Source organism: Leucoraja erinacea, chromosome 17 (assembly GCF_028641065.1).
Source record: "Leucoraja erinacea ecotype New England chromosome 17, Leri_hhj_1, whole genome shotgun sequence".
Taxonomy (NCBI): domain Eukaryota; kingdom Metazoa; phylum Chordata; class Chondrichthyes; order Rajiformes; family Rajidae; genus Leucoraja; species Leucoraja erinaceus.
Genome location: NC_073393.1, coordinates 39,990,706 through 40,012,910, shown reverse-complemented (window position 1 = coordinate 40,012,910; position 22,205 = coordinate 39,990,706). Strand labels below are relative to the sequence as shown.

At 43.4% G+C, this 22,205-nt stretch overlaps 1 protein-coding gene across 1 annotated transcript in view; it reads right to left on the bottom strand.

The window, feature by feature from the left end:
- Positions 1-565: 565 nt before the first annotated feature.
- cpne7 (copine VII) overlaps positions 566-22,205 on the bottom strand; it is a 172,050-nt gene continuing 150,410 nt past the window's right edge. Inside the window, exons 16-18 of the mRNA XM_055649026.1 lie at positions 20,439-20,572; positions 13,914-14,150; positions 566-1,712 (exon numbers count right to left, since the gene is read on the bottom strand). Coding sequence (XP_055505001.1) covers positions 1,575-1,712; positions 13,914-14,150; positions 20,439-20,572 — 509 coding nt within the window. The 3' untranslated portion in view covers positions 566-1,574. The remainder of the gene's footprint in view (positions 1,713-13,913; positions 14,151-20,438; positions 20,573-22,205) is intronic.

Here is a 22,205-nt window from a genome sequence, read left to right as displayed (position 1 = left end):
TAAATAATTCTCTCAGGAAATAAACTAAACTGAACTGAATTGATAATAAAATGCTATGGGGAAATTTGTATTATGAAATATCAAAACATCATTGACGGTATAAAAGAAATACTTGTTTTATTTCTGACTTCTATCTCTCTCTCTTTCTTTCTGCAGATCAAATAATTGGTTTGCCAAGAAATTTTCCATGAAGCCAAAATCCTTTTATGTTTGTCAACCCTTTAAAATATCCCTATCTTTTTCAGTAGACGTTGCTAGCAACCACCATACTTAACAGGGAGCCAGCCAAATCTGTGTTCCTACTATTATTACGTCAGTTGCTGGAGAACACTTCTATTTTTTTATGAAGATACAGCATGGAAATAGGACCCTCGGCCCACTGGGTCCACGTCGATATCCATTCATAGTTGTTCTATGTTATTCCATTTCCGCATCCATTCCCTATAGACTAGGGACAATAAAAGGGACCAAATAAGCTCCAACCCTACATGCCTTTGGGATGTAGAAGCAAACCGGAGCACCTGGAGGAAACCAACGTGGTCACAGGGAGAACGTACAAACTCCAAACAGACAGCGCCAAGGCTGGGATGGATCCCAGGTCTCTGTCGCTGTGAGCCAGGAGCTCTATTTGCTGCACCACTGTGCTGCCTTGTTTGATTCCTTCATATGCCACCAATTCTTTACTATGATGTGATCATTCATACATTAGGAACTTTCTTGAATTAAATGCAACCTCCACCACTTCTTGTAACTGCAGCTAGTAAAACAAACACTCTGACTCACTGATTGATTAAATGTATGCCATGCTATTCTTTTCATTTTAGCCATTATGATCCAAAAGAGTAGTGTTTTATTTATGTAGGAAGGAACTGCAGATGCTGGCTTACACCGAAGATGGACACAGAATGCTGGAGTAACTCAGCAGGACAGGTAGCATCTGTGGAGAGAAGGAATGGGTGACGTTTCGGGTCAAGACCTTTATTTATGATGCCTTGATTCTCCTTCTACTTTCATGCTATATTAATTTTGGCATGCAGTTTTTGTTTCAAGGTAGAGGCAAGAAGAAATCTTATAAAATTCTGCAGAATTAATATTTGCACAAAAATCAACCAAATTAACCCCAAAACCTTCAAATTGCTTATGAAGCCGCAAATGTAGAAACCGTGCAGCAAATGCCATGTGGTCTGCTTTCTCCAGTGGGGCTAAATGACTTGGGAGGGTCTAGTGCAGAAAAATGAAATAATTCATGAAAGATGTTTCTACAGCCATTTTGCATCTATTCAGTACAGATAACAAATTATATGTATATCCCATTGACTCGGATAAAAACACTAAAAGTGCAATGTTTGGGAATTGGCCAATATTCCCCAAACATTATCTTTCAGCATCCAGATATTTTGCTGTGGTTGATCAGTGGCATGGGCATCGGAACTTGGTTATTCAAGCTGTGAAAATAGCTTTGCTTTTATCTTAATATGTTTGCAGCAAACCAGATACATAATGTGAAGATTTTTTTTTACTCTGGGTCATCTCATTCTCCCTTCAGAAACCTCCATCAGCAAAGAGCAGTCTCTTTATTCTGGCGTTGTGCATGCTGACTCAGAGGAATCCAGACTGAGACATTTAGGAGGAATGGCCTTGTAGCTGTAATATTCCACAACTTGTTTCGGGACTTCTGCTAAGACACACTTAGCCAAAGCTGCTGGAGATGCCTGAAACACAGCAATAAAATAAAAGTATTAACTGAGAACAATAAAGATTGTGCTGAAACGACAGCATTTGCCCCGACCTTAAAGACAGTTCCACACAGAATTACAACAACTCAGCTGTGAAATTTACCTTTTCGAAGTCGCTACAAGAGATCATTTATAGGGAATTCCTGACATCCAGCAAGTGTGATATTATCAAACTGGCTGAGCAGCCAAAGATAGACACAAAAAGCCAGAGTAACTCAGCGGGACAGGCAGCATCTCTGGAGAGAAGGAATGGGTGATGTTTCGGGTCGAGACCCTTCTTCAGACAGTAGCCAACCATGTTAAAGAATTCTCAATTTTAATTAACCTTTAAACATTATACAAGTTTCTAAATAAAGATACGTACATGCACATTTGTACTTTTCATTTATTTAACTGCTGATAATATTAAGATATTAATATAATAATGACATTTACTTTGAAATCCTTTGTTCTTTGACATATTCATGAAAAGAAATTAAAATGCAGGCAGGATTTGTGTTTCTCAGGCCATATGATTTGCTAATACTTAGATTTTTTAGTTGAGAGATACAGTGCGGAAACAGGCCCTTTGGCCCAAGTCCACGCCGACCAGCGATTACCAGGTACACTAGCACTATCCTACACACACTAGGGACTATTTACAGTTTTACCAAGCCAATTGGTCTACAAACCTGTACAGCTTGGATTGTGGCCGGAAATCGGAGCACCCAGAAAAAACCCACGCGATTCACGGGGAGAATGTACACGCAAATCGAACCCGGGTCTCTGGCGCTGTGAGGCAGTAACTGGTTTGATATTTTGTTATGCGCCATGGTTTGGTATTGTGCTATGAATTTGCTTAAATTTCATGAAAGTAAATATATTATTTTTTTTTGTAGTAGGACAAATTGTAAAATGCTAAAGTTGGCATCAGTCTGTGATTTTAGTTTCATTCTCAGCACAGCCCATGATGACAGCTTGCATTACTGACAGCAGCTTTAAGGTTCCTGTGTTAAGCCTCACACGCATGGGAATCATAAATAGCACGCGTGCAAGGAGTAATGGCAGCAAATGTCAGTACTTTCAACATAGATACAATATCCAGGTCATTTTATTTTTGAGTCCAGTAATTTACATGTATTAGAGAACTGAATGGATTACTGGACCATTCCACAGGGCAATCAAGAGAGACCAATACTTGTATCCCTGAGGAGCAAAGATTCCTCACTAGGTCATGATAACAGGCAATTACTGTGCCTGAGAAAGACACAAAATGCTGGAGTAACTTAATAATGGATGGGATTTATATAGCGCCTTTCTAGATACTCAAGGCGCTTTACATCGCATTATTCATTCACTCCTCAGTCACACTCGGTGGTGGTGAGCTACGTCTGTAGCCACAGCTGCCCTGGGGCAGACTGACGGAAGCGTGGCTGCTAATCTGCGCCTACGGCCCCTCCGACCACCACCAATCACTCACACACATTCACACGCAGGCAAAGGTGGGTGAAGTGTCTTGCCCAAGGACACAACGACAGTATGCACTCCAAGCGGGGTTCGAACCGGCTACCTTCCGGTCGCCAGCCGAACACTTAGCCCATTGCGCCACCTGTCACTTAGCGGCACAGGCAGCATCTCCGGAGAGAAGAAATGGATCACAGTGAATCTGTGAGAAATCAGTGAGCATGATATACAGCACTATAGTAATTTCATCACTATTAATGATCCTTGCCTACCATTAGAGATTTGTTTAAATTAAAATGAAATAGGGTTTGGATTTCAGCTTATTTCTCAGAAGACAATCGGAATCCTAACCATTATGTTAACATAATCAGTAACGTTTAGATTCAGATTCAGATTCAGATTCAATTTTAATTGTCATTGTCAGTGTACAGTACAGAGACAACAATGGTAAAAGATGGGAAGCAGATCAATAAAACCTTGCTTTACTTCAATCTTGTGGAGGATTTTTGCTGCTAAAATGCTGAGGCTGGGGCCAGGAACAATATTCTGGAGAGATAGTTTTGTGAAGGAGAAACCATGAAATTTGAATCTCATCTCCAGGAGAAGCAGAAACCCGAGACTGTGAACTGAGGATGTAATTCTCAGACAACTGCCAGGGACCGAGGCAGAGTCAGTGTCATTGGCTGAAGGCAATAGTTTTGGTCTTCCCAGTTTTAGAGATGCAGTGCGGAAATAGGCCCTTCGGCCCACCAAGTCCGCACCGACCAGCGATCCCCGCACACTAACACTACCCTACACACACTGGGGACAAATTACAATTATATCAAGCCTATTACCCTACAAACCTGTATGTCTTTGGTATGTGGGAGGAAACCAGAGATCCTGCAGAAATCCCACGCAGGTCACGGAGAGAATGTACAAACTCCATTACCAACAGCACCTGTAGTCAGGATCGAACCTGGGTCTCTGGTGCTGGAAGGCAGCTACTCTACCGCTGCACCAGTGTGCCACCCTAGTAGTTGGAGTAAAATGCTGCTCATGCAGATAAATCAGCTGCCACAGCTGCCACAGAGGAGTTGGGTGATAACATGGTGTAAGGTGCAGTCAACATGCACATGGAACCTCATGTGTTTTCAAATAATGTCACTGAAAATTAATAGTGGAGGTCGTGATGTTAGTCGCAGGTAGTCGGAGGCAGTCGAAGGTAATAGCTCCGGGGTGAAAAAAAGGTCAGTAGGAAAAAAAAAGGTAATTTAAACAGCAGAACGTCACCTCTGTCACTCCAAGGCATGTTCATTCATAGCTGGAGAGTTTTATGGAGAGGAGACTTGTGTTTTAGAGATGGCACCATAAAGGCAGCAGCGCACGGGAAGGGCAGGTGTTGCCCACCCAAGAGGAGATGATGCCACAGGAGGTGATAGTGCAGGAGGAGGTAGCCCTGCATGAGAGACCCCTGGAGGAGGAGACCAGGGTGGTTGTAAATGTCCCCACCACCACCCCATCCTTCACTGCCTCATTTGAAGGCAGCAAAGCAGCCTTTTCTCCTGTGTCTGACACAGCATCAAAGGCAGATGCCCCAGTGGTGGTGAGGGAGGGCTGGAGGAAGGTTATGCCCTACACCTTCACCAGGCAGCAGGAGGGGGACCTTGAGGAATGGTTCCATCCTGTACGGAAAGAAAAATGAGGGGTTCAGGGTCAGGGACAAGAATAGCATGCTTGCCATCCACTGCCCCACATGTGTGCTTAAAGTTCCATCTTTTGTCAAAGCCCATCGCCACTCTCCTCCAGTCATCTGGTGTACTGGGACAGTCCATCACATCATCTCCATTTACCAATTGAGACCTCTTCTTGTTCTCTCTCTTCATCCTTGTTCTTTCCCTTCTGCCTTTCTTAAAAGGCTGTTGAAGTAAAAGGGCTGCTGCAAACAGCAGTAAAACGTACATGGTCGAAGCCAGTCTTCAACATAATCGAAAGAGGTCCTCTTCATAGTTGTGGGAGGTCTTCAACATAGTCATAGAAGCTCATAGACATAGTCGTGGAAGATCGTAGGAGGTCGGAGGTGTCCGTGACTTTGATTTTCTTTTAGGTGGTTTAAGGTCATCAGAGGTCGCGAATTAGGTCGTGAAAGTGGGATAACCATGCAGGAAGTGATTGATGCCACTGTAGATAATTTCTGGCCACTATAGCAGAGATTAAAATAAGAATCAGTGTAATGTGACATTATGTTCAGCACAGACACCATGGGCTAAAGGGCCTGTACCTATGCTCTGTGCAGAAGAAGCCTAGGGCAGCCCCTGCCACTTGGATAAGGTGGAACAGGGTTGTGATGGAGTGGTACAGCTTGGACCAGCGATATACTGAAGCAGAAAAAATAATTGTCGGGACATGAGTAAAGAGGGGAGGGCATTGGCTGCATTGCTAGTCAACATGACACAGAAAGACTGAAAGGCCTTCTTCCATGCCATTTCCATTTTATGATTCATAGAGATAACTGGACGTGTGTTAGTGGTCACATCGTCCACTTGCCGATACTCTCAGCCACACATCTGGAGGAAGAGGCACCGAGGAGGGGTATTATCTCACACATATATGGTCAAAATCAAGCAGCAATATCTCTCAGTTGATCTCTAATTTAAGGTGGGAAAAGGCGGACTGAATGGCACATCGATGATGGAAATACCAGGCACAAGAGACTGCAGAGATTGTAAACTTGAGCAAAAAACAAAGTGCTGGGGGACCTCTATTTTACAGTATTATCTCTCTTACTCCAATCAGTCTGAAGAAGTCCTGAAAATGTTTTTCTGTCCATTCCCCCTCCAGATGTTCAAGCAGCATCTGTGGAGGGAATGGACAGAAGGACATTTTCAGGACTCTTCTTCAGAACACTGTAGAACAGGGGTAGGAATGGGACAAATGCAGGCCAAGTGACAGCTGGATAGAGGTGAGGGTGGGGGAGGGGTGATTGGCAGAACGTTAGAGGAAGTCACAAAGGCCACAAGTAAAAGGAAGCAAAAGGATGTTTGAGAAGGAACTGCAGATGCTGGAAAAATCGAAGGTAGACAAAAATGCTGGAGAAACTCAGCGGGTGCAGCAGCAGCTCTATGGAGCAAAGGAATAGGTGACGTTTCGGGTCAAGACCCTTCTTCAGACGGAAACAAAAGGAGGTCAGATGAGGAAAGAGGAGGAGTGAAATGTAAAGCCAGAGGAAGGAGTATGGGGGTAAAGGCAAGGGGGAGGAAAGGGGATGAGAGGGAAATATGGGACTTAGGGATGGAAGATGAGTGTATTGAGGAGAAAACTGAATAGTATGCCTGGGGTGATGAGAGATAGTGGGGGAAATATGTGCATAGGGTAAAGGGAGAGGGGGCCTGGGTGTATTATTTCAATTTAGAGAATTACGTGTTCGTACTGTTGTGTCGTAAGATATCCAAGCGGAACATGAGGTGTTATTCTCCCAGTTTGCATGAGAACTCACGCTGGCAATGGAAGAGGCCAAGGACACAAAGGTCGTTATGGGAAGGCAAGTTAAAATGGGGGGCAACTGGCAAATCCAGCAGGCCTCAGTAGACAGAGAGCGAGTATTTACCAAAATGGTCACCTCGTCTATGCTTGGTCTCAACCCTCTGTAAAACAGGCCATATTGGGAGCTCTGCATAACAAGGTAAGGTTGGAAGAGGTGTCACACCTGAAAGGGCTGCTGCAGTCACTGGATGGAAGCAAGAGGGGAGGTGTATGGACAGGTGGTACATCTCCTGCAGTTTGCAGGGGCAAGCACCTGAGGAGGCGTCAGGTTGGGCAAAGCAAGAAGTTGTGAGATGTCTCCAAGAAATGTGCAAAAGGATGGGATGATGTTGAAGGAGGTATAAATGTCAGAATGATATGTTGGATACGGAGGCTGGTGGGGTGAAGGAAGGACCAGGGGAACTCTACCCTTGTTCTATCCGTGCGGATGGAGAGCGTGCGCAGAACTACGAGAGAGATTAACTACAGCAGAGTGCTCCATCTGCAATTGTAGGCAGGAGACCATCTTTACTGAAAGCAGATATACCATGTAGACAGATCCAAGTGCCATAGAGAAAAAGTAGCTCAAAAATAGGACACCTTAATAGACAATAGACAATAGGTGGAGTAGGCCATTCGGCCACTCGAGCCAGCACCGACCGCCATTCACTGTGATCATGGCTGATCATCCACAATCAATACTCCGTTCCTGCCTTCTCTCCATATCCCCTGACTCCTCTATCTTTAATAGCTCTATCTAACTCTCGCTTGAAAGCATCCAGAGAATCGCCCTCCACTGCCTTCAGAGGCAGAGAATTCCACAGATTCACAACTCTCTGGGTGAAAAAGTTTTTTCTCATCTCCGTTCTAAATGGCCTACCCCTTATTCTTAAACTGTGGTCCCTGGTTCTGGACTCCCCCAACATTGGGAACATGTTCCCTGCCTCTAGTGCCTCATGTTTCCTGCCTCCAATCACTAAATAATCTTATATGTTTCAATAAGATCCCCTCTCATACTTCTAAATTCCAGTGTATACAAGCCCAGTTGCTCCATTCTTTCAACATATGACAGTCCAGCCATCCCGGGAATCATCCTCGTGAACCTATGCTGCATTCCCTCAATAGCAAGAATGTCTTTCCTGAAATGTGGAGACCAAAACTGTTATATAACAAAAATAGTCATGTCTTGCTGTCAGTTTAACCTATACAGGTCGAAAGGAGATGCAGCGGTAGATTTGCCACCTTACAGCACTAGCAGTACTGGAGTACCAGGTTCGATCCCGACTATGGGTGCTGTCTGTACGGAGTTCGTACGTTCTCCCCGTGATTGCGTGGGTTTTCTCTGAGATCTTCGGTTTCCTCCCACACTCCAAAAGAAGTAAAGGTTTGTAGGTTAATTGGCTTGGTATAAATGTAAATTGTCCCCAATGTGTGTAGGATAGTGTTAATGTTCGGGGATCGCTGGTCGGCGTGGACTTGGTGGGCCGAAGGCCTATTTCTGCACGGTATCTCTAAACTAAACTAAACTAAACGCACAGCCATTCAAGCCAACTTTATTTTCCTCAAATTCCCACAGCAATTCCACACAGAATCAGGTCATCCACTTCTTAATGAATGATTTAATACATCATCAGCAAGACTGTGGCCCATCATCAATGAAAAAGTGAAATACGTCTCATGTTTCAACTCTCCTTTGATATACACTCCTGATATTTTTAACTCTTTTCTTAATCTGAATAAATTACTACTCTGTGACAACCTTATTAAATCCCTCCATTACTTTCAAAACATGGGAAGTAGGCACTTGCAAACATTTTCCGGTGGGAATGGGTTTAGTTTCCTACATCTAAGGACAAAATCATAATCCCTCATTCCCAGGCTTGTCTCGTTCATTTCATTGGCATCTTTGTTGAGTCATAGAGTGATACAGTGTGGAAACAGACCCTTCGGCCCAACATGCCCCATCTACACTAGTTCCACGTGCCTGCTTTTGGCCCATATCCCTCTAAACCTCTAAATGTTTCTTAAACATTGCAATAGTACCTGCCTCAACTACCTCTTCCGGCAGCTTGTTCCATGCACCCCTTTGTTTAAAAAAGTTACCCCTCAGGTTCCCATTAAATCTTTCCCCCCTCACCTTAAACCTATGTCCTCTGGTTCTTGATTCCCCTACTCTGGGCAAAGGACTCTGGGCGTTTGCCCAATCTATTCTTCTCATGATTTTGTACATCTCTGTAAGATCACCTCTCATTCTCCTGCACTCCAAGGAATAGAGCCCTAGCCTGCTTAACCTCTCCCTATAGCTCAGTCCCTTGAATCATGGCAACATCCTGGTAAATCTTCTCTGACCCCTTCCAAGCTTGACAACTTCTTTCCTATAACATGGTGACCAAAACTGAACATTATATTACTAAAACTCTTTGCATGTGCCGGCAATGAGTCACTCTGCTCTGCCTTTTCCTATCTTCTTCCAAACGCTACGCCACAGCCTTCCCATTTTCACATATTCTACTCACATTTTCCCTGTAGAAGCGATAAACATCTTCCTGTCGCATTCCGACCTATATTTCCAAAGTTATTCATGATTTAAAGTTACAAATAAAGACAAACCCGCTTTCTGACAGAACGTCCAGTGATGATGTCACAATGCCTCTCTCCGTGCACCAATCACAATGCGCTCTCAAGTTGGCTGCCAACTGCCACTATGACCGTTGCCAACGGTAACAATGGCCTCTCAAGCTGGCTGCCTCTCACAGTGCACCAATCACAATGGGCTCTCAAGTTATCCAGGCCCTGGCGCTGCTCTACAACCTGGGTAGGTCCAGGGGCAGAGTGAGGGGAGGAGGGTGAGGGAAATGAGGAGAAGGGAGATGGGGTAGGGTCTCTACCCCCTCCCTCTCTGCCCCTCTCCCTCTCTAAACCCCTCCCCCTCCCCTCCCTCTCTCCCCCCTTCCACCTCCCCCTCTCTACCCCCCTCCCTCTCTACTCCCCCTCCCTGTCCCTCTCTACCCCCTTCCCCTCCCATTCTACCCCCCCTCCCTCTCTGCCGGCCCCCCCTCTCTACCCCCCCCTCCTCCCTCTCTACCCCCCCCCCCCCCCCTCTCTCTCTAGGGAGTGGTGATTAGTGGGACCTATGGGTGAGTGATGGAATAATATTCCATTCGGGGACCAGCCCTCCATTGTGATGCCGCCCCCCCCCCCCCCCCCCCCCCCCCCCCCCCCCCCCCCCCTGCTTTGGGGGACGGGACCCAACGGGTCCCACTTGGTCTAGTAATACTCTAAATGTGGCCTCACCAACATCTAATATAACCGTAACATAACCCCCCCCCCCCCCCCCCCAACTTCTATACTCAAAGAACTTGTAATCTGTATGCATTACCTCATGTAACATTATAAACTGATGGGATAAGTAAATTATTTTGACAATAAAAATGCGAGATATATTTGAAAATAACCAAATTGGCAAAAAGGAAAATTCAGATGCCAGATATTACTTTTTGAAATCCTCAGGCAGTTTTTTTCAATAATTACCCAGGAGTCACATGCAGCTAACTGGTAATCCAGGGGTAGCTAATTGCAGTTTTGATTAGTGAAGGAAAATTGAGTTAGACTACTGCTGAGCATGGGATCTCAAAACCAATATTAATTTAGCCCCACGAGTATGTTGTAATTTCTTTGAGTATTTGTTGGCAAAATTATTTGTACAATATTAAAAACGTTTATTTTGAGGAATTGTTTATTTCCTTCCTTCATTATTGCTGTTAGTTTTCTGTAAAAATGAGGTGCAACAGTACTCTGAAAAGAAATGGTTTCAGGACTAGGTGGCCGACTAGGAAAAGGGGAGATGCAGCAGGCAGTGAAGAAAGCGAATGGTATGTTAGCTTTCATAGCAAAAGGATTTGAGTATAGGAGCAGGGAGGTTCTACTGCAGTTGTACAGGGTCTTGGTGAGACCACACCTGGCATATTGCGTACAGTTTTGGTCTCCAAATCTGAGGAAGGACATTATTGCCATAGAGGGAGTGCAGAGAAGGTTCACCAGACTGATTCCTGGGATGTCAGGACTGCCTTATGAAGAAAGACTGGATAGACTTGGTTTATACTCTCTAGAATTTAGGAGATTGAGAGGGGATCTTATAGAAACTTACAAAATTCTTAAGGGGTTGGACAGGCTAGATGCAGGAAGATTGCTCCCGATGTTGGGGAAGTCCAGGACAAGGGGTCACAGCTTAAGGATAAGGGGGAAATCCTTTAAAACCGAGATGAGAAGAACTTTTTTCACACAGAGAGTGGTGAATCTCTGGAACTCTCTGCCGCAGAGGGTAGTCGAGGCAAGTTCATTGGCTATATTTAAGAGGGAGTTAGATGTGGCCCTTGTGGCTAAGGGGATCAGAGGGTATGGAGAGAAGGCAGGTACAGGATACTGAGTTGGATGGTCAGCCATGATCATATTGAATGGCGGTGCAGGCTCAAAGGGCCGAATGGCCTACTCCTGCACCTAATTTCTATGTTTCTATGACCTGGTAAGGGGGGGGATGGAAAATACGAAGTTGGTATATCCCTTCTAGCTCTGTCTTCTTAACATAGCTTTTGTTTCTTTTTCTCTTTTTTCTTTTCTATGGTCTATTTCTTAACTTTTTTCTCTGACTCTTCGCGTAATGGGTCTTTTTTCATGATCACTTTTTCACATACTCACGATTCTATCTCACTTTCTTTACTTTTTTCTCTTTTTAAAGCTTAAAAAATGAAGTGGTACAAGAAATGTATTAAGGTATAGTTGGCTTGTATTATTGTAATGTACTTTACTTCTAATAAATAAAATTATTACAAAAAAAATGTACAACAGAAAAAAACACGAGATAATCAAATTAACATCATTATGAAGGATTTCACCCTTTCTGATATTGGATATTGATTATAAATTAGGCTTGGTATTTAGTAGAAATGTTAAGGAAACCTAAATAACATTAAACTGCTTGCATGGCCTTATATTGTTCTTGCTTAACCTCCAGGCTGTACATTGAAAGCTATGGAACAAGATTTGCCAGTAAGTAAATTACCAGGCTAGGAGTTCTAGAGATAAAATGTCAGGCTTAAGAAAATGCTAGAATAACTGCTGGCTTTGGAACAAAATGTAAACTTGGAATTGTGTCAAAAGCCATTCTGAGTGTATAAATATTTAAAATAGTCGATGGTCCAAAATTTCTGGAAGAATGCCAAGCAACATTCGAGTAAGAAAACCTTCTCATCTCACCACACAGAATACTCAATCCCTTCACTGTTCTCAAATGTGCCTTCATGGATGAGAATTTGTTAAATTCTTCCTGGTTAAAACTGCTGTGTGCGAATTACGAATCAAATACTTTATGATTAAAACAATTACTGTAATGTGTTCATTTGTCCTTGTGTGTGCTTATCCTCAACCAGATAGTATTGGAAGGAGGACAATCACTTAATAAAACAGGGTAATCACCCAAACAGCAGAAGAAATTAAACTGAGACATTATGAAACAGAGTACATTAAGCAAAGAGCATTGTCTGACATTTCATCACATCCAGTAGGTATAGCCTACCTCAATGCTGAGAATGTGAACTGAAATGAAGTCAAAATGCTGCTCTCAACTCTGGACAAATAAACTTTTAAGCTTAAGTAAAAATGAAAGGCAACAAAAGTTTGCATTGAATTGTGCTAAATCTGCAAGCTTTGCTCCACTAACATAACACACCTGTCTAAATCAAAACCAATGATCAAGCTTCATTCTATTACCTTATCCTGACTAAAACAAGTTCATTGATGATTGCTGGAAAAGCAAAGAACTTTGATACGAATGTTCTTTTCACAACATGGCACATTGTAAATTTTAGACTGCCTTTTAATATAAAAGTGCATAGGATTGCGTTGTTTTGTGTAAAGTTAGAATCGCAAAATACTTGGAAAATTGGGAGGTTTTACTTCTAATTAGAAGGGAGGCTCTTGCGAAGAGGAAAAATAAACTACTGTAGCTGAATGGAATACAAATTCCTAATAAGAACTGACTTGCGAATGTAGTAGAAACTGTGATGTGACTAAAAATTAGCTTAAACAAATGTTGCACAGTGGGTTCAAACCAGTGTGATGTGAAGCCTCTCAGCCACAGAATAGGCCCAATTGGAACAGTGAGTGTGGTCAGAAATGAGATCAGGATATTAGATGTGGAGCTGTACAATTGAGGAAATGGTTGCATGTGACGGAGTGGCATGGATGTAGGGTCGTGGAAAGTATTGGGCAGGCACCCGGGAGATGAGTGTGGGTGTTGAATACCCGAGGATGCTGAAAGTAAGGGGAGCATGAGGGTTGAGGACAATCAATGAAAGCGTAAAGTGGGCACCTACATAGGATCTGGACACGGCAGACTATTGAGCAGCACAGTGGATGGAGATTTAAAATAACGTCTGAGTAGGTCTCATCTGAAAATACAACCCCATGCAACATCACATGCCTACTTATGCCCACACATGTACGCTATATACAGTAGAGGTGTATGATACTAAGAATATACAACCAAAGCAAAGTACCTAATTGTATTACAAACAGAATTTGTAAACTGTAACTGGTTCTTCACCTTCTTATTCTTATTCTGAATTTGTGCGATCCTTTTTAAAATAATTTTCAACTCTGGCATTGAGAATCAATCAAATAGAAGATAATTTTGGGCCCCATTTCTGAGGAAGGATGTGCTGGTTCTGGAGAGGGTCCAGAGGAGGTTTACAAGAATGATCCTAGGAATGAGTAGGTTAACCTACGATGAGCGTTTGTCGCCACTGGGCCTGTACTCACTAGCGTTTAGAAGGATGAGGGGGAACCTCATTGAAACATACAGAATAGTAAGAGGCTTGGATACAGTGGATGTGGAGAGGATGTTTCCACTAGTGGGAGAGTCTACGACTAGAGGTCATAGCCTCAGAATTAAAGGATGCTCTTTAAAGGAGATGTGGAGGAATTTCTTGAGTCAGGGGGAGGTAAATCTGTGGAATTCTTTGCCACAAAAGGCTATGGAGGTCAGGGTGTATATTTAAGGCAGAGATAGATAGATTCTTGATTAGTACGGAGATCAGAGGTTATGGGGAGAAGGCGATTGATTGAACATCGGAGTAGACCTGATGGACCAAATGGCCTAATTCTGCTCCTATCACATGATCTTATGTTAATCTCATGTAAAAGGACTAATCATTCAAAAAATGATTTGGTTCTTACATTTTTAAATTCACGGAAGGGGACAAACTGTACAATGTCTCTTAGCACAGGTTCACCCTTTGGTGATCGTAAAACCCCATCGTCACCATCCAGTATCTCCATATCTGTAAAATCTGCGTTGCCCACACCAACAATGATGATGGACATTGGAAGGTGTGATGCTCGGACTATTGCCTCCCTTGTATCCGCCATATCAGTGACAACTCCATCTGTCAGGATCAGTAGGATGTAGTATTGCTGTAAAGACAAAATTAAGATAGTATGAATATGAATAATAGTATGAATATTGATTTCTCTAACTTCAAGTATCCCTTGCTTTCCCTCTCTTTCCATCCCTCTCCCACCCAATTCGTACCGGCTTCAAAGTCGGCTTGTTGAGTCTCATTATCTGTACTCATTCCCACCTCCGCCACAGTTAAAAATGGCCTGTTTCCTTTATCATTGTTACTTTTTTGCATATCTTTCATTCATTTGTGCTACATCTCTCTACATCACTGTCTATGTCTCTTATTTCCCTTTCCCCTGACTCTGTCTGAAGAAGGGTCTCGACGCGAAACGTCACCTATTCCTTCTCTCCAGAGATGCTGTCTGACCCGCTGAGTTACTTCAGCTTTATGTATCTATCTTTGGTTTAATCCAGCATCTGCAGTTTTTCCTACACATTAAGATAGTTAGGATAGTTATGCCCTTAGATAAAGTGTTAAAAACACAAAAATTACTTTTTTAAGGGTGTCGGAGAAAGAACTAAAGTTCAATGACCTTTCATCAAAACTGAAACGAAAAATTATTTGAGAAATGTTTTGCCATTTAATCTGCCTCCAACCCTATCATAGACCTTCCCCGAATTCTCTCCACACTTCCACTTTTATCTGCATCTAATTACTCATTAATCGCCACTTTTTGAACCGTTTTAATGAAACGTTTTCAGCCTGAAATCTTTCTGTGTCTTTTTCCCCAGACCTGGCTGACTTTTTATTCCAGACTTCCAGTCTCCCAATCTTTTGCTTTTATATTGCTTTCCTTGTTTTACAGCAGGAGTTTGGCAGTGTTAAATTAATTGGACTCTATTTAATGTTTCAGAAACTAATGAAGGGTTCAGTGACAGAGACTAATGATGGTTTCAGCTTACAATGGGGTAATCGCTGCATCAAAGCACCTTAGATAACCCATTCTGTCTAGGTTGTTGTTTGCAAGATGTTAGCTTTGCCTTTTAGATGCAGTCCCTGCTACAAGCACCTGAGTATTTAAGGGCCTGTCCCACTTGGGCGTCATTTGCACGTCACGCAGGTGGCGTGCGAGGATTTTGAGAATCCCAAAATCCTGGGGCGCCGCGCGCTACCGTGCGTCACTGCCTATGCCACCACGTCTCAACACGCGCCATGCGCTCATAATGCGCGTCATGCATCATGACGCGTAAATTATGTCGCATAAATGATGCGCAAATAACGCCCAAGTGGGACCGGCCCTTTAATCTAGACTGAGTTTACACTAGAATACTGCTGCACTGTGTCCTTCAGATGTTAAACGTAACCCCGCCCACCATCTCAGTACAATGCAACAGGTAATGAGCCCCTATCACAAAAGAAGAGGCACTGTGCTTATGCCCAGACCAATAATGAATACCCAATCAACTGGCAAAAATATTGATCTGTCAAAAATCGGCCTGGATGACCTTACTATCTGCCTGTAAATTCACGTCCAACCTCACATCCTTGTCATGCAATGGGAGTGGGGGAAGTGGGGTGATGGAGCCAATGGTTGTAGGAAGCTACCTGATGGGGTGAAGCCACCAGTGTGTCCCCCTCCCCCAACCACTACATTAGCTGTGAGGACTTATCATGAGTCTCAGACAAAGGCCGATGCAGGTTACAGATCTCCAGTCAGCTTGGACTTTCCTTGACACGGAACTCTTAGATTTCTTGCTTATCTACAAGGTGTAGTTGCTGCATTGGTACAACAGTTTTAAGTTCAGACTGGCCGTAACAGTAGATCGCAAGGGATAAATCTGCTCATAGATGCTGTAAATTAAATGGCCTGATACAAGGATGCACGTTCAAGACTGGACAGCCCTTTTGAGTCCAAAATGGCAAGATTATTACCATACTACTACCATGTAAGTGTGTTGGCATCAACAAGAGCGTTTTTGGGCAAAATGAGTTAAATTTACAACATAAAGTATTACATTTTAAATGATTTAGAGACAACTTTGCAGGGAGCATGGCACTCTTTGACTACCTTGTCATAAGAGTTTAAAATCATAAGGATGCTTGTACCATGAGGACCATGCATTAAACCAGTGACTGTTCTGCAGATTGTCATGTTATTAAATTCATCATGTTTCCTGATCACTCAACATACCATACATTGGCAAGATCATGGCAATGGAAATTCAACACAAAATCTGTTAAAAACAACAGCTAGCAAACGCAATGCAAGCATTTATTTCAAGAGGGCTAGAATACAAAAACAAGGATATAATGTTGCGGCTCTATAAGGCACTGGTAAGGTCGCATTTGGAAATATTGTGAGCAATTTTGGGCCCCATATCTCACAAAGGATGTGCTGGCTCTGGAGAGGGTTTAGAGGAGATTTATTTCTTTAACTTGCAGGAACAGAGGCAGATCGTCTGCTGCCCCAAGATTGCTTGGCCATTAAATCCATCATGGTCCCTGACACCGTCCTCCACTGGAAACCCAACCTCCAGCACATTGATCTGATAGTTTACAAGAATGATCCCAGGAATGAGTAGATTAACATATGATGAGCGTTTGACGCCACTGGCCCTGTGCTCGCTGGAGTTTTGAAGGATGAGGGGGACCTCATTGAAACTTACAGAATAATGAAAGGCTTGGATAGAGTAATGTGGGGAGGATGTTCCCACTAGTGAGAGAATCTAAGACCAGAGGTCATAGCCTGAGAATTAAAGGACGATCTTTTAGGAAGGCGATGAGGAGGAATTTCTTCGGTCAAAGTGTAGTTACGGAAGTCTATGGAATTCTTTGTTACAGAAGACCATGGAGCCAAAGTCGGTGGATTTTTTTTGGGTAGATTCTTGATTAGTATGGGCGTCAGAGGCTATTGGGAGAATGCAGGAGAATGGGGTTAGGAGGACTTCCTAATCCTAAGGACTTCCTTAGGTGGACTTTCTGTGTTTGTGCTTTTTTTTTAATTCAATTTCAATTTTATTTTTAATATGTTTTATTATTTATTTATTATCTATTTATTTTTTTGTGATTTTTTTTTAATGATACTGCCTGTAAGGGAAATTCATTTCGTTGTCTCAAATTGAGACAATGACAATAAATTTGAATACAATACAATACAATACAAGGAGGGAGAGATAGATCAGACATGATTGAATGGTGGAGTAGACTTGATGGGACAAATGATCTAATTCTGCTCCTATCACATGAACTTATGACAACAATTCATGGGAGCCTTCAGCAGTGCTCCATGACTGCTGTGCTTTGAGTTGAAGACAATGAACATTTCTGGATGGATTTAAAGACCATCATCTGCTAAACCCGTTGGCAATGTAATGTACCATCACCAGGATTGGTCTGGGTTATTGCGGATGCCACCATCAATCAGAAACTGCTCAGCTACCACATATGGCAAAACAAAATCTCCTGCCAGCAGAAAAAGATAAGTCATGCCAACAACTCAAAGCTTAACACAAATGTCATCGCAAACATGTGGTGGCAAGTGAAGTCCTTGAGGAGTGAGCTTTATGCCGATCACCATGACTTGAGGAGCTCCTTCCAGGACCATTTCTGGACCAAGATTCCTTGTTCCAAAGCTGAACCAAAGATGAGTCAATACTCGCGAAACAAAATCAAAGCCTGGTGCAAAGAGCATTTTGCGACACCCCTGAACTATGAGTCAATTGTAACAGATGTCGCTACAGAATCCATTCCACAACACACTCTGATGGAGTATCTCTCGCTGACCCCCACCTTAGTCCTCAAAGTAGCAAGAGGTGACATTATAGCAAGACTGCGGGACCAGATGGCACACCAGCTGGAGTCTACAAAGTGGGGATTCAGAACCGGCACATAAACTTCATCAGCTCTTGCATCAACACTGGTTTAATGAGAAGATTTGAGAAGACTTAAAACATGCCAATACCCTTCAAAAATGACATTTCACACATGTGGGTGTCATTTAAAGGCCAGTCAATCAGATCAGGACCAACATGTTCCAGTAAAGAGGAGGGATAAGGGTGGCAGAGTAAGAGACTCTTGGATGAGCAAAGAGGTGGTAAATTTGGTCCAAAAGAAAAGGGATACACGTGCAAGGTTTAAGAGGATGAAATCAGACTGGCTTGTGAGAAATATAAAGAAACGAGGAAGGAGCTCGAGCGGGCGATTGGATGTTCCGATCCTTTGTTTAAGGAAGGAGAGACAATCCAGGGAATTGTAGACTGGTGAGTCTCACATTAGTGATAGTTAAGCTAATGGAGAAGAATCTTCAGGATAGGATGTGTGGGCCTGTCCCACTTTGCCATTTTTTTAGACAACTGCTGGCGACTGTCATAGTCGTAGCAGGCTGCTGGACAACCGGCGACAACCTACGACAGCAGCTACGTCAGGAGAAGTCAAACTACGCTCATAGGTGTCAAACCCACTGTCGCCAAAAGATTTTCAACGTTGAAAATTTTGCAGTGACCAGAAAGACGCAATGACATTTTGCGTGACTATGGTGACCACCGGCGAACATGTGACGACAAACTATTCGCTTGTAGTTGCCTAAAAACATTGCCTAAGTGGGACAGGCCGATTACTCTCATTTGGAAGAGAATGGGTTAATTGGAGATTCTCAGCATAGCTTTGTATTGCTCAGATCATGTCTTACTAACTTGCTAGAGTTTTTCAAAGAGGTAACGAAGGAAATCAATGAGGGTAGGCCATTGGATGCTGTCTATATGAACTTTAGTAAAGCATTTGATAAAATTCCCCAATGGTGGGTTGATTTAGAAGATTAAGATGCACAGGCTTAAGAGTGACTTGTTTTACTGATAGAAGACAGGGGGTTGTGGTGGAAGGACAATATTCAAGCTGGAGGGCCGTGACCAGTGGAACTCTGCAAGAATCTGGGACTTCTGTTGTTTATAAATGATTTAGATGTAAACGTAGGCGGATTTGTTCGTAAGTGTGCGAATGACACCAAGATTGCTGGAGTTGCGTACTGCGAGGAAGGCTGTCAAAGTGTACAGTGGGATACAGATCAGCAACAGGAATAGGTGGAGAAATGGCAGATGGTGTTTAATCCAAGCAAGCGGCAAGACGGCTTAATCGTGCTTGTGTACAGAGAGATCTTGGGGTCCATAACTCCCTAAAAGTGGAAATGCACATGGATAGAGTGGTAAAGAAGGCACATGATATGCTTGACTTTTCAGCGGACGGAGAATTGAGCATAAGAGTCAGGAAGTCATGGTACAGGTTTATAGGACTTTGGTTTAGGATGCATTTGGAGTATTGCAGGTAGATCTGGTCACCCCCATTACAGAAATGGTAGGGAAGTTTTGGAAAGAGTGCAGAGATTTACCAAAATTATGCCTGGATGAGAGAGTAGTAGCTGCAAGGAGAGGTTGGGCAGACTTGGATTTTTTTCTCTGGAACGCTGGAGGTTGAGGGGAGACCTAATGGAAGTATATAAAATTATGAGAGGCACAGATAGGGTAGATGGTCAGAACCTGTTTCCCCGGCTGGAAATATCAAATACTAAAGGCCATCGCTTTAAGGTTTGAAGGCCAAAGTTTAAAGGAATTGTGCAGGCAATTTTTTTTTTGCACAGAAGGTTGAGTACCTAAAACTCGCTGGTGATGATGGTGGTGGTAAAAGCAGATATGATAGCGGCATTTAGGAGACTTTTTGATAGGCACATGGATGTGCAGGGAATGAAGGTATATGGATTTTGCAAATAAGGTAAAAGTTGGCCTTTAAGCATGTTCGGCACAGACATTGTGAGTTGAATGGGCTGTTCCTGTACTGTACTGTTCAAGAAGGAACTGCAGATGCTGGAAAATCGAAGGTAGACAAAAATGCTGGAGAAACTCAGCAGGTGAGGCAGCATCTATGGAGCGAAGGAAATAGGCAACGTTTCGGGTTGAAACGTTGCCTATTTCCTTCGCTCCATAGATACTGCCTCACTCGCTGAGTTTCTCCAGCACTTTTGTCTACCTGTACTGTACTGTTCTGTGATCAATGTTTGGAGCCAAATTGCAATGTGAAAAGCATTGAAACATTGACATGCTCATCCTATTAAACTCCCACTGGGAAAGTCCTGCTAGAATCTAATGAAAGTTTTAGACTGTTCTATAGGACAATCAAGATGACATCCACTGCCTGTCAAATCCAGGAAAAGTTACCAAGATCAAATGCAAACCTGAACATGTTCTTTATTGATTTTACCAAGGCCTTTGACTCCATCAATTGTGACTTTCTGTGATAGAACAGGCCAGACTCAGTGGCTCTTCAAAATGTATTGAAGATGATAAAGAGTATTGTATAAGATTCTACATACGGAAGCCTCCTTTGTCTTCTCCTCCTCAGCAGCCACTTTCGCCACCTTGCCTATGATGGGAGACACGTTCGTTGGCCCATAAAGTTGGATTTTAGGTAGACAGCTCTGATAGGACTCAACTACTCCTTGTATTCCTTAAATAAAGACAGGGTTAAGTTAGCAACTGCTTTCATGTGAATTCATTAAAAGAAAGCAATCTTCATAAAGCTATTACGTTAACAAATTACGTTAAATTTAGAAGCAAGGAATTGTAGATACTGGTCTCCAATAAAATTATACCTGCTGTCCCTGCACAGCTGGTCCTTCATTGTTAAGTGCTGGGCAATCGAGAAGTATTGAATCGGGTAATAGAATAGAACTCTGATAACTGGTCTCCCCTTGTTTGTGTACCGGTGAATGGTTAGGTGTTTGGATAATTGGGTTCTGTTCTCTGTGCTAGACACACTCAAGCCAGACACATAATGCTGGAGTAACTCAGCGGGACAGGCAGCATCTCTGGAGAGACGGAAAGGGTGGCGTTTCTGGTCGAGACCCTTCTTCAGTCTGAAGGACTCCAGCATTTTGTGTCTGTCTTCCGTGTAAAGGGCCTGTCCCACTTTCCCGAGTTATTCCCGAATTCTCCTGAGTTTTCAAACTCGCAGAATGTTCGTAACGTGTCCGTAGGAGTCCGTGGATATATCGTAGCGGTTTGTTATGCCAGCTGTAGGTACTCGGGGCATCAGGTAAGTCGGGACGTTTTTTCAGCATGATGGAAAATGTCCACGAGTAAAAAAAGTAGCCCCGATTACCTATGGCTGTCACAGTCTGCCCTCTCCTCATTCTCATCCACTTCACCTCCCAGTACTTTTCCACCGGTCCCTCCTTCTCCTCACCCGCCTGCCTGCCACTCCCCTCTCATCAGCCTAACTATCCTCACCTGTTGCACTCAGTTGCCTCTGATCACCTACTAACCCGGTATATAGACTCTCCTCACCGTTCACACAGTGCCAGATTGTTCTCAGCATTCATGCAAGACTCTCCAGCGATTTCCCGACTGGCTGCACGGATTCGAACCTGCCTGCCCCTGACCATTCCGTCCTGTCGTCTTCCCGGATAGCACCTCAGCCTTCTGTTCCCAACCTCCTGGTTTCTGTCTGCCTGGGCTGTTTGGTGTATCCCTGCAACGGCTCCTCGACTACCTGCCTGACTTCGACTCTCCTTTCGTCTGTCCCTCGCTGGTTTGTTTGCATGGTGTTTTGGATCTCCTGGTTACCGGATCTTCCGCTACCCCGACTACGTCTCCTGCTTGCCCCTCTTTGGAACCCTCGCTCAATCCTGAGCCTCTGTGTGAGTACGGTGTACCCATTCCTGTGTTATTACTCTGTGTTACAGTCTCGTTATAAGGTTCATTACCAATTATACCTGCCTGATTCTGTGCTGCTATTGGGTCCAAGCTATACCCGTTACAATGGCTGGCATAACGAGCCGCTACGATATATCCACGGACTCCTACGGACTCGTTACGAATATTCTGCGAGTTTGAAAACTCGAGAGAATTCGTGAATAACTCGGGAAAGTGGGACAGGCCCTTAAGCCGGCATCTACAGTTCCTTCCTAGAGAGTTCATTTTCCACTCTTCTCTTAAACCAAAGTCCTGGGGGTGCTGAATTATCAGAATTCTTTACCCCATATCATTTGTGCTGTTGCAACATCTTTGAACAGATAGTTTTTATTGGTTGCTGAAATAAATTGTATTTATAGCACGCTAGGTGTCGTTTTAGAAATCAC